The following is an 11,902-nucleotide window of genomic DNA, read 5'->3' on the forward strand; positions in this document are numbered from 1 at the left end:
GTGTGTGAGGGGGAGTACGAGCACGCATGGGTATGTTTATCTGTGTTTGCACATGAGGCCCCAGTTTGTTTGACCTACATGTACATGCCAGTGGCTTTCCTCCGGTCTGTTTGCTCAGTCTTGCTCTCTGTCTGTCTCGTTTAACCCTGTAGGATCCCGCCACCCCTCGAGTCAGCCCTGCTCACTCTCCTCCAGAAAATGGCCTGGATAAATCACGAGTCCTGAAGAAGGATGCTGCCCCAAACAGCCCCGCCTCTGTCGCCTCCTCAGGCAGCACGCCGTCCTCCAAAGCAAAGGACCATGCCCACGTAAGTCAGGCGGCTTTTTTGCAAATCAGAGTCTATTTGTTAAAATAAGCCTTCTGTCATTGGTTCCATGCCAAGCATAGCTATCTATGAGGAATTCATAGCATGTACTATCTCTTACCCCACGGTATGGGCTCTAATTATCTGCTTGGTAAATCATCACTGTGTGTCATGTGTAATAGTACATCACAGAACTTCATATGTACCCCAGTTGTGTAGCACAGTAAAATATTCACAACTGTCTATTAAGGTACAAAGCCTGGGAAGTGGGAACTAATAAAGCCAAGTGCTGTGGCAAATGGGAGACCAAGGTTATGCACTTTGACGGTGCAGCGAGGAGCAGGGTAGAGGAAGAAAAGCAGCTCCCCATGCGCACAACCCTATCACCTGATATCAATCACTCTGACAAAACACTCAGCACAGAGTGAGTCATATAGAAAAATCGTAGATCCAGTACATACAAGCGAGTGTAAGGGCAGGGAGAAGAATGAGAAGGAAACCACAGCCAGAACACTCTGTGCTAACAAGCAGAGGACACAAGCCCATGCTCTTTTCAAAATACCCAGAAAATACCAATCTAATCAAGTTAATCTCCTTTGCTACAAAACTAGTAGCAAGCTAACGTTACGTAGCTGACGCTGAGCTAAACATGTTTGCTAACTGTCCATAGACGCTAACATTTAACAACTCATCTGTCCGGTGTGTTTTCAGGTACCTGATGAAGTTTTATGTGGTCGATCCAGCATCCTTTATTATGAAACGACAGATCTTGTATTTAGTAGTTCTTTTCTTTGGAGCTTGTGTGGAGTTATTATAGCCAGAGGTTGTTTAAAAAAATGGACCAGCCAATGCAGGTGTGCCATGGTGTTGTTGCTGCAGTGTCATCTGTGGCCGCGCACCAGATGTGTGATGATAATAAAGGAGGCAATAACATTGTCACCAAAAAACATAAAACAAAGATTTTTCACGAGTCCCAAATATCGTGTCAAGTCTCAAGGCGCCGTGTGTGCGATTTAAGTTGAGAGCCGCAAAGCCGAGTCCCAGTATCAGACGTGAGTATGAGGAACACACCGAAAAACTAGAGAGAAGCTGAAATGAGGAGGCTACGGCAGAGGGGGTGAGGGGTGAGCTGACAGACTAAAGGGCATTTGTCAAGTGATGTGGGTGTCTGTGTGAAGGACTAATACGCAGGAGGCTTAGCAGTTGGCTGCTATGAGGGGCTTGAAGGGGCAGAGGGTGAATGCACTCACAGGAAATCAAACCCTGTGGCTCACTCCTCTCAATCTTCTTTATGGCTTACCCAATAAATGGTCATTTCTTCCCCGACCCGAGGCCATAAATAACCTAGAGACACAGCAGCACGGGGACGGCTGTCTCCCCGTTTTCTCGCTTCGTCTCATCTTCTCGCTCCCTCTAATACTGACGCTCTCACTGACCAGGCTAAAACAATCCTCATGCATCTGTTTTACACAAACCATTTCACTAAGGTTTAGGATAGATTTATAGCTTACATCACTACCCTCCAGCTCCCGTGACACCCAGTTTCTCTCAGTCCTTCATTAGTGTGTGTCACTGGGCTAAACTGCACTGCCTGAACTCGATCCGCAAAGGAAGAAAGATGGATTAATTATGAGAGAAGTGTTCAGGCCACCATCTTGCTTGTCTAGCCACTCTTAACAAGCCTGACTTCTAAGCGAAAGTTTATGCCTCTACCCCCACCCCACACACACACACACACACACACACACACACACACACACACACACACACACACACACACACACACACACACAACATGGCTGTAATGAAGTGTCAGTGTTAGATTGGATTACCTTGAGCCTTCCACTTAGATTGTCACTCTGGATTTCCCTGCTAGTGGGGGTATTTTGGACTCACTGGGGGATTTTTTTTTACTATGGCATGGATGCTGTTTCATTTTGTGCACATGTTTGAGAGTAAGTGAACTTAAAAGTGTTAGTAAGAGGATTTAAGACGTTAAAGAGCATCTCTGTTTGCTTTAGAATGACAAGTCGTCCACACCGAGCCTGAAGTCCAACACACCTACACCGAGAAATGAGGCCCCGACACCAGGAACCAGCACCACTCCAGGACTGCGCCCTCTTACAATGGGCAAACCACCTGGTATGGAGGCGTTAGGTATGTAAACACCTTCATTGTTTCACTTTCACTTTTTTTCCCTTGAAAAATGACTTATGTTGGAATTATTTCTCTCCAAAGGTAGAGAACAGGCAGAAAAGGGTTTTAATGGCAACACTTCTCTTAGGTTACTGAGTACGGGTCAGACTAAATGAGCCCTTTAATGACACCAATTTGGGTTTTAGGAAATTGTGATGGGCAATTTTACAGACCAGATAATGAAAAAAAAAATCTGCAGGTTTAGTTATGATTTATGATGAAATAGTGTGGAGATTGAAAGTCCATTTTTGACCTTGGAAAGAATAGTTAACAAAACATATTGCACAGTCTTCTTCTGCAAAATTGGAATTGAAGAACAGTGGAAATGATTGTTAATCATCCCTCACTCACTGAAATGAAACAAATGTTAATTATTGTTTTTTCTTCAGTAGAGTTTCTATAAATCAGCTAAAATCCTCTTCTTCTCCAGCTGCCCCTGCCCTGCGTACACCTCTGTCCATAGCGGGTTCGTATGCCAGCCCATTTGCTATGATGGGTCATCACGAGATGAACGGATCGCTGACCAGCCCAGGCGTCTATCCTGGTCTCATCTCACCACAGATGAGTGCTGCAGCTGCTGCAGCCTACGGTCGCTCACCAATTGTAAGTATTCTAGCCGCCATGTACACGTTCAGAATCTCAAGAATGGAGCTCCTTTTCCTCACACATTTTCATTCATATATTCCACCTCCATCAGTTTGACACAACAAGCCCTCACTGACATCACTATGCATTATCCTCGGTGGTTGTAGGTTGTAAAATCGTTTTTTTCCAAGCGACTTTGAGAAACTTGAACATTCATCTTGCATTTCCATAACTCATTGTGAATACTTCTGCTTGGCTGGCTGCAGCTTGTTGTGTGTACATAATGAGAAAATACAAAGATGGTGTGGCTTCTTTACTTTGATGTTAGATAGTTAGCATTCTAAAGGCTTTTAAAAAAAGGCTCACCACCAAAATGCATCTCGGTGTTTGAAAATCTCCCAGGCATTCATTAGCATTAGCAAGTGGGATGTTGTAGCCTTGTGTAAAGCTTTTCTGTATGCAGTGAAGCTGAATCTGCACCTTTCAAGGGATTTGCCTGTAAATGATGGTCCAAAAGTTCCTCAGGGCATTAGCAGATAAAGAGAAGCATAGTTTTCAATTTGAATATTAGCATAGGCTAATATATCTTTGCGGTGTTGTTTCTTAACTCTTTGCTCTTCTTGCTTACGCAGGCAGGGTTTGACCCTCATCCTCACATGAGAGCTCCAGGCCTGCCAGCCAGCCTCACGTCCATTTCTGGAGGAAAACCGTGAGTGGATGGATTTGGATTTAGCTAATTCTTGTATTAACAGATTGCACACTTCACAGCTCAAACTGACCATCTTTCCCCGACTCTGTCCTATGCAGAGCTTATTCTTTTCATGTGAGTGCGGATGGTCAGATGCAGCCCGTGCCCTTCCCTCCAGATGCACTGATAGGCCCGGGCATCCCGCGACACGCTCGTCAGATCAACACACTGAGCCACGGGGAGGTGGTCTGCGCTGTGACCATCAGCAACCCCACACGTCACGTCTACACCGGCGGCAAGGGTTGTGTCAAGATCTGGGACATCAGCCAACCAGGCAGCAAGAGCCCAGTGTCCCAGCTCGACTGCCTGGTAACTACTCCTTGTTTTTTTTTTTGTTTTTTGTTTTTTTTGTTGTTGTTGAAGAGTTTGAGATCTGTGCTCTTACTGTGGATGTTTCAAAAGGGTAACAAGATGTCCAAACAGGGCAGAGACATAATGTACTCATGTTGATGTCTCGCTCTCCTTCGTCAAGATTATCCTGAGCATCAAATGTAGCCTGACTCCACATCGCACTGTAACTTTCCTCCAGATCCCAACAGACAGACATGTGAATAATTCAGCAAAGCATCTCACTGCTGTGCTGCAATAATCCTGTTTGACGGGGGGTGGGGGGGGAGCCTGCTGAGTAATGATGTTCTGATTGGCCAACCCTGTCTGCCATTACCCAGCTCATTACTTCCTCCCAACTGCCTCCCATTTCTCATTTCGATACTGTGGCTTCATGCTGTTCAACTCGTATGGCCTCCAACACCCTTAAGGTGCGTCCGGAGTGCAGTTGGGTCTTATAAAGCCATCAGGGTGCCATTTTAATTCAACCAAGAACTTCCACAGTCTTATTGATCTTTGTCTTCCTGCTCTCTTGGAGCCTGGCCAGCAGCTGCAGCCCCACTCTTCACCCTGAATCTCTTGTTAAAGCTGACACCCACATCTTCACTATAACAGGAGACAGTCAGCAGCAGGCTAAAAACTTCACTCAGCTCCACTTGAGTTAAAGTAAAGAAGGTTTTGATGTGGATACACAAGGGTGTGCTGTAGATCTCTTTTTGCTCCACAGAATTGTAATTGAGTTTGGTTTCAACTTTCATGTTGTTGTGTTCACATATATACTGCACTGGTTGAAAAATTTACAGATAAATTATGTCCAGTCATCAAGATCGTGACGAGACTTTCTTTCCTGTTCCAGAACCGGGACAATTACATCCGCTCCTGCAAGCTGTTGCCTGACGGCCGCACCCTGATAGTGGGTGGCGAGGCCAGCACGCTGACCATCTGGGACCTGGCCTCACAAACGCCCCGCATAAAGGCCGAGCTCACTTCCTCTGCTCCAGCCTGTTACGCACTGGCCATAAGCCCTGACGCCAAGGTCTGCTTCTCCTGTTGCTCAGATGGAAACATCGCTGTGTGGGACCTCCATAACCAGACCCTTGTTAGGTCAGTTCTTGGGATCAGGGGATGTCGTTTTACCAATATGGCAAATTTTAAGACTTAATTCACTCACTTGGAATGTGTTCCTCAGGCCTGCTATAATACACAACTCTTTGTATCTGAAGAATAAAGTTGTTATTGTTAGATTTGGGAAGAGTTTCTCTTCTATTCCTGACTTCGTGTTTGGTGTCTTGTGTTGTTCCAGGCAGTTCCAGGGCCACACAGATGGAGCCAGCTGTATCGACATCTCCCATGACGGAACCAAGCTGTGGACCGGAGGGCTCGACAACACCGTCCGCTCCTGGGATCTGAGGGAGGGACGGCAGCTTCAACAGCACGACTTTACCTCACAGGTACGGAGAAGCCTTGTGCATCCGCTTTAAGTGATCCAGCCTTTGTTTTGAATTCTTCAGTTACTGTTGATGCTTGTTGCTGATGATGTCGGATGATCCATCTGTGGCGTTTATCCTTGTGACAGATCTTCTCGCTGGGCTACTGTCCCACTGGAGAATGGCTGGCTGTGGGCATGGAGAGCAGCAACGTGGAGGTGCTTCACCACACCAAGCCTGACAAGTACCAGCTGCACCTGCACGAAAGCTGCGTCCTCTCACTCAAGTTCGCCTACTGCGGTAAGTGACAAAGAGACTCGTGTGTGTGTGTGTGTGTGTGTGTGTGTGTGTGTGCTCAAACATAGTCGTGTGGAGATTCAAGGCTTACATTTTCAGCAGAAGTTCAAGCGGTTGTTGATGTTCATGGTTATCATGATTTTGAAGACACCATGATTACTCTCACATCAGACCAAAATTTCCAACATTTAATGTAGTTTGAAAATTTGGGGTTAATGGCATATTTTTGCATGAATACACATTTCTTTAGACTAAATATCTTAAATAGATTACAATATGTGCGTCCGATAACCAGATTTTGCAGTCTAGACGAGTACTTTCACTCTACAGCACTGCAGCTTCAGCATTCAGCTGGACGTACAGCTGCTACATTTGGTTGTTGGTGGGTCGCATTAACTGTTGACAACTTTTCTGCAGTTTTTAGATGTAGAAATGATTCTTCATGTGATGGTTAAGAGTCACTTCAAGGCTGGCGGTGTGATTACAAAATATTTATTTTTGCTCATTTTATATCAGAATTACTAAAGACTTCTGGATTGTGTTAGACTTTGCTGTACAGATTAAGTTGCACCTACCAAACAGTAGCTGAATTAAACAAGGAGGCTGATGGGCTCATTAGAGGAATTTGTCACTGCTTTTTCAGTTTAGATGATTCTGCCTGTTGGGCAGACCAGATGGTTTCCAGTTTAAGGCTCAGATAAATTGTTTTACTATCGTCTCACTTTTTTTCCCAGTATTAATTCCCTCTCACGAGAGCCCCCCCAGCACAGTTTCACGTCACTGCCACCAACAGAACCACTTAATTCAAACGACTCTCACTGCTTTTGCTGTCACTAATTAAAACATTAGCCAACTAGTCAGTTGGGTAATTAATCAGAGGATGGTGTAAATAATTATCAGAGTGGAAACGGTCTGAGTATCCTTCGTGATTATTAATGTAATGTTATTTTCTTCAGCAAGGTTTTTATAGCCATTGATAAGCTTATTGTGGACTCACATTGTTTTGGTTTGGAGGTAAAGATTTATATTCTGAAGACAGTGATGACAAACAGCATACAGGCCTTCAGATTTAATCATCAACACGTCTGTTCTGTGTTTGCAGGCAAATGGTTTGTGAGCACAGGGAAGGACAATCTGCTGAATGCGTGGAGGACTCCTTACGGTGCCAGCATATTCCAGGTAACTGGAGACACACACACACACGTCACTGTCAGCTTGGGCTTAAGTCAACACGAAGAGGTGATTTCAAAGTCATAACGGTTCGATCATGTCGTTTTTTTTGTCATGCACAATGGAAGTGAATGTTCATTATATCTCAACAACCAAAGCTGTCTGAGTTTTGTTAGAATTCACATTGTGCTTGTACTGAGACCAACTTAGACAATATTAAAGCTAACTGAACTAAGGACTAAGAACACTAAACTGAACCGTTGTTGACACGCACTTGAGGTTATACTTATGCTCCTCTAATTTGAGAAATAATGGACCCAAAGAGGCAAAGGTTTAATGGTGACTTATTTTTTTTCTTCCTGCAGTCGAAGGAGTCGTCCTCCGTCCTGAGCTGTGACATCTCGGCAGATGACAAATACATCGTGACAGGTTCCGGTGACAAGAAGGCTACTGTCTACGAGGTCATTTACTAGACAGAGAGGAGGTTCCCGCTCTGCTTCAGCACTTCTAATGAGATGACTTTTACTCCCACCCCACCCCCCACTCCCGGCCATCCATCTGTGGACTACAACGGGCCGAGACTAACTACAGATCTGGACAAATTAATTGGAGGAAATGGATGCAGATGTTGGCCTCAGGATGCCTGTACTGGAAAGAAGTTAACTTTTTTTTTTTTTCCAATCCTTTTTGTTTTGGAGGGTGTATTTTTGGGTTACACAGTTCTTGTTTTTTTGGGGAGGGATTTTTGAATTTTTGTCTGTTATTCCGTGAAAATACTTGGGTTTGACCCAATGAAGCGGCGCTTCATCTCCGAAATCCTCGTTCCCCAGACCTCTTGTGAAAAGTGTACATATCGGATTAAATAAAAGACATTTTATATATATATCATAGAAATATATATATATTTTCATGTCCTGGGTGTACTTGTGATGATTTTTTTTGACCCACTCTGTCTTAGGCCTGATATTTGAGTGGGAGAGCAGAACATAGAGTAGAACTTTTTAACAATTTTACCTTTTGATTTTTCTTAAAGCACACTGTCCAGGCTGACTTTTTCAGAAATTAAACCGAGAAGCATGGAACTTGTAAGTCGGACATGATTTTTTTATTTTATTTTTTTTTTTTTTTGAGATTTTTAAATGGCCTTTTGTCACAGTGCTCTTACCGGACAATGAAAACGTGGAGTCCTTCTCTGACTGTGGCAGAACTTCAGCCGCTTCGGACCACTTTGGATCCGAGCAGGACGCTGTGATTCAGAGAAAAAGATGGATGTAAATTTAATTCTCACACACACAGATACACAAACACACACACACACACACATATATATATATATATATAAATATATATATAAGACCTTTTTAAAGTGTACGTCCCTGTCTGTGCTATCTTTCTCCCTGTTTGTTTTACCTTGTTAGATTATGGGAGATAGGGAAACGTTTAATGTTTAGCCTAACCCTTGGACCTCAGTTGACAGCAGAAGCACTGCAGCAGGCACAAACTGAGTGACAATGTGTTTTTGTTTTCCTAACTTGACGTAATATGGACGTTGAATTGCACCATCGATTTCTTGGCTTCAGACTAAACTCAAACAGTCCAATCTGTGCTATTGGAATCCTTCTGCCCCCTTGTATCTTATCAATCTTCCTGGAATATGTTTGGTCGGTCATGATGGGCAGAGGCAGACAGATGTGTCAAAGCTCATGAGAAAGGAGGTAATGGCAACAGAAAAACACGTTGAGGTTACGACAACAGTGAATAATTTTGGTTTGTACGCTGTGCTCCTGATCCTGTCAGCATTTCCCACGACAAAATAAAAGGGGCGAAATGTGCCCGTCCCTCCGTATCACACCAAAGTATGTAGCAAATGCTGTCAGCACTGAAAAGAAATGTACAGTTGTTAATAAATCAATAAAACAGTTTTTGTAGAATGGCCCACTTCCTTGTGATTGATCTACTGACAATGTTTCAAAAGCTGTTAACAGCAAAGACACACTTCTGATGATGTTCAGGGGTTTGCTCATTGAGGTGTGAACCATCAGACTTTGGACAGACAGCAAGTCAAAGCAGAAGAAATTTGACTCTCAACGCCTGGACACAAATTGCAGCTAGCCTAAGCAACGCCGTGCAGAAACGGAGCCTCCTTTATAAACATGTTTTTAGATTCATGCTTGAACCTTGTTTTAAGATCACTGATGTTGTATTTACGATCAATTCATAAAAGATCCCGAGCATAAAAGCACCTAGCTTAAGCAGCTTCTGTGAATACCATTTGTAAGTTACGCACCTGCGACCTATCAATCGCAAATCAACTTACATTGACTGAACCTGCCTCGGATATCAACCTAACGCCATCACAAATGAGGGTTTAGTCAGGAACACAACAGACAGTAAACAAAAGTGAAAATCAAACTTCCTGTAAGTCACAGCGATGGTAGAGGAGATTAAAGTCAGGCAACACGTATTATTCAGTGGACTAAAGAGTGGGTTGATAAACAAAAGCCAAACAGTTTGGGAGTGTGTCAGGCAGAAAGACAGAACTGAGGCAGACATTAAAAAGCTTAAGAATTCAACGTGAGAAGATTAAGTGATGCAGTGTGTACAGATATTATAACTGTTGGTCAGCTAATTCCTCACACATTTAAAGATAATTCCTATCACACCGTTCAATAAGCTCAAGGCTCATTCGTCCCAGACTGCAACACCTCCACGTAATGAGCAGGAAAATCACTAAAGTCTTCATTCTTCCTAGAAATAAGATCATTTCCACATCAAGGTAACGTTTTGTAAACAACTACTTCCACGTGTCTTTCCTGCAGAAGTCCTACGATCAAAATCGATCGTAAGGCTGTTTTATAAACGATTCAATTCACATCAAACTTCAGTTGATTGAAGTTTTTCACACATCCTTCAACGTCATCATATCTTTCTGACAAAAGATCACAGTAAGAAAGTGAAGCAATATCAGAGGATTGCTTAAGATTTTGGCTGGCATTTATGTCAATAATGAAGTTTTGATTCACCTCAGCACAACTGAGTACTTACTCAGTCTCGCTGGTTCATCTCCATGTGACGTTCACAGTGCGGCGTTTGAGGCCAAGTCTTGTCGGGTGTGTTCATGAATTCCATGTTGATCTCTGACTAAGGACGAAAAACACACAACATGACACATGTTAGTGTTTTGTTGTTAAGCTCAGATGGCAGAGATGATGAATGGGCTTTTGTTAAATCCGGCCTGTTTATGAGTCAAAACAAACATGTTTAAGAGTAGACTGAGACGGTTGCTCTATGTGGGTCATGCAAAGGGCACCTAATGCAACGAGGTAGCTTAGTTCACCTGAACATCACACATCCATGTGGGGAAATATCCAAAACGTTTAACTGTGAGATGCAGAGTTATGGGGATATCAGCTAAGCATGAGCTCTAATATAAAGGGACTCGATGGCAATTTGTTGTGGTGCTCAAAACGCCTAAAAAGACAAAAACTGAGCAGCAACGTCTCTTTCTGAAATCCTGTCCCGACTACTCACGGTAACCCAACGGCCTCGCTGTGAGCGGCTTCGTGAGGGAACTCTTTCTAACGAACTGCACCGTATCACCGTGCAGAAGTAAACAAGCACCAGCTCATGTGGTTCACAGCAAGTGCATGAAGAAAAATATGACAATAACAACTTTGTTTATATAGCACCTTTCAAAAAAACAGGTTTCCCAAGTGCTTAGCAATCATTAAAAACAAAACCGACGAATTGTACACGAACAGAAGGCAATAAGCAAAATATAAACAGACAAATGGTGAAAAGGGGTTTCAGATTAAAAAAACAAAATTCTTTTGATTCTGGAGGGAAGTGTCCCTTTAAAACCATTTAACTGGGACACCTGAGGAGAGGCGCGAGACACATGGACGTTACGATAGCTCCGATGCTAGCATGACCGCCATTACAACTGCGGGTCTGACTATGGTGTAACAGTGGACACATCACTGAAAATCAGCATGAAGCCATTTACTCTTCATGTTGGGGTATTTCAATCGAAGCCGGGTGTCAGGGTCGCTGAGAAGGAAACGTACGCGGAAAGGCTTTCCTGTAAGCCGCTTGCTGTTGCCGGGCCGGCATTGACGCGCGCCACTGGCTTTCCTTTACGTATCGGACACGAAATGACTACAAATGATTTCCAATCTCCGTGGTTTCTTTGCTACTTTTATTTACAACAATAACGTTCAGTTTAACACATATTGCATTTTACCTCATTTTCCGCCATGACCACGGTCAAGAAACGTTACGCTTCCCGGGCAACAACACCTGCAGCCCCTCGTAACCTTCCGGTTGATAAATACTTCCGCTGCCCCTTTACCGGCAAATGCCACCCAGTGTTCAAAATGTGCATTACATCATCGCAGGAACACAAAAAAGGGAGAACAATCTCTTTTTCTTTTTCTTTCTTTTTTTTGTTTTGCAAGAGGAGCTTAAAGTCACAGAAGATATTATTTAAAATAAAATAACAGATATCTTGCCACAATTTACAGGTATGATTACAATTCCAAAACAGATGGGTAACAGTCTCAACATGGGAGTCACAAAAGGCACGGTTTAAATTTAGATCATCATACAATCTCTTACAAACATGTCTTGGAGGGATCTGTAAAACATCCTTAAAGGTAGGCTTGAAAAATATGATTAACACTTCAATTTATTTATATATATAATTCAATTCAATTTCATTTATATAGCACCTTTTACAATCAAAACTGTCTCGAGGTGCAACAATACAGTGCGGGAACATCGTAGCTGTTTTGGATTCATGGACAGCCAAACACTGTGTGGTTGGGTTGGTCATGGAGCAAAAGCAC

At 43.3% G+C, this 11,902-nt stretch overlaps 1 protein-coding gene and 1 long non-coding RNA gene across 8 annotated transcripts in view; one reads left to right on the forward strand and one right to left on the reverse strand.

Moving 5' to 3' along the window:
* LOC124061382 (transducin-like enhancer protein 3-B) overlaps positions 1 to 8,987 on the forward strand; it is a 30,690-nt gene extending 21,703 nt beyond the window's left edge. For all 7 annotated transcript variants that reach the window (XM_046393143.1, XM_046393152.1, XM_046393160.1 and 4 more), the window contains exons 12-21: positions 153 to 308; positions 2,327 to 2,462; positions 2,932 to 3,104; positions 3,719 to 3,795; positions 3,894 to 4,143; positions 5,018 to 5,265; positions 5,465 to 5,612; positions 5,738 to 5,888; positions 6,988 to 7,064; positions 7,421 to 8,987. In XM_046393143.1, the coding sequence (XP_046249099.1) occupies positions 153 to 308; positions 2,327 to 2,462; positions 2,932 to 3,104; positions 3,719 to 3,795; positions 3,894 to 4,143; positions 5,018 to 5,265; positions 5,465 to 5,612; positions 5,738 to 5,888; positions 6,988 to 7,064; positions 7,421 to 7,528 (1,524 nt within the window). In that variant the 3' untranslated portion in view covers positions 7,529 to 8,987. The remainder of the gene's footprint in view (positions 1 to 152; positions 309 to 2,326; positions 2,463 to 2,931; positions 3,105 to 3,718; positions 3,796 to 3,893; positions 4,144 to 5,017; positions 5,266 to 5,464; positions 5,613 to 5,737; positions 5,889 to 6,987; positions 7,065 to 7,420) is intronic.
* LOC124061518 lies at positions 6,940 to 11,425 on the reverse strand. The gene is made up of 4 exons (XR_006843768.1): positions 11,299 to 11,425; positions 10,101 to 10,196; positions 8,221 to 8,301; positions 6,940 to 7,068 (listed from the first exon to the last, which is right to left on the reverse strand). It is a non-coding gene; the product is annotated as an uncharacterized LOC124061518 (long non-coding RNA).
* Between the last annotated feature and the right edge of the window lie 477 nt (positions 11,426 to 11,902).

Source organism: Scatophagus argus, chromosome 1 (genome assembly GCF_020382885.2).
Source record: "Scatophagus argus isolate fScaArg1 chromosome 1, fScaArg1.pri, whole genome shotgun sequence".
In the NCBI taxonomy this organism is placed as follows: domain Eukaryota; kingdom Metazoa; phylum Chordata; class Actinopteri; family Scatophagidae; genus Scatophagus; species Scatophagus argus.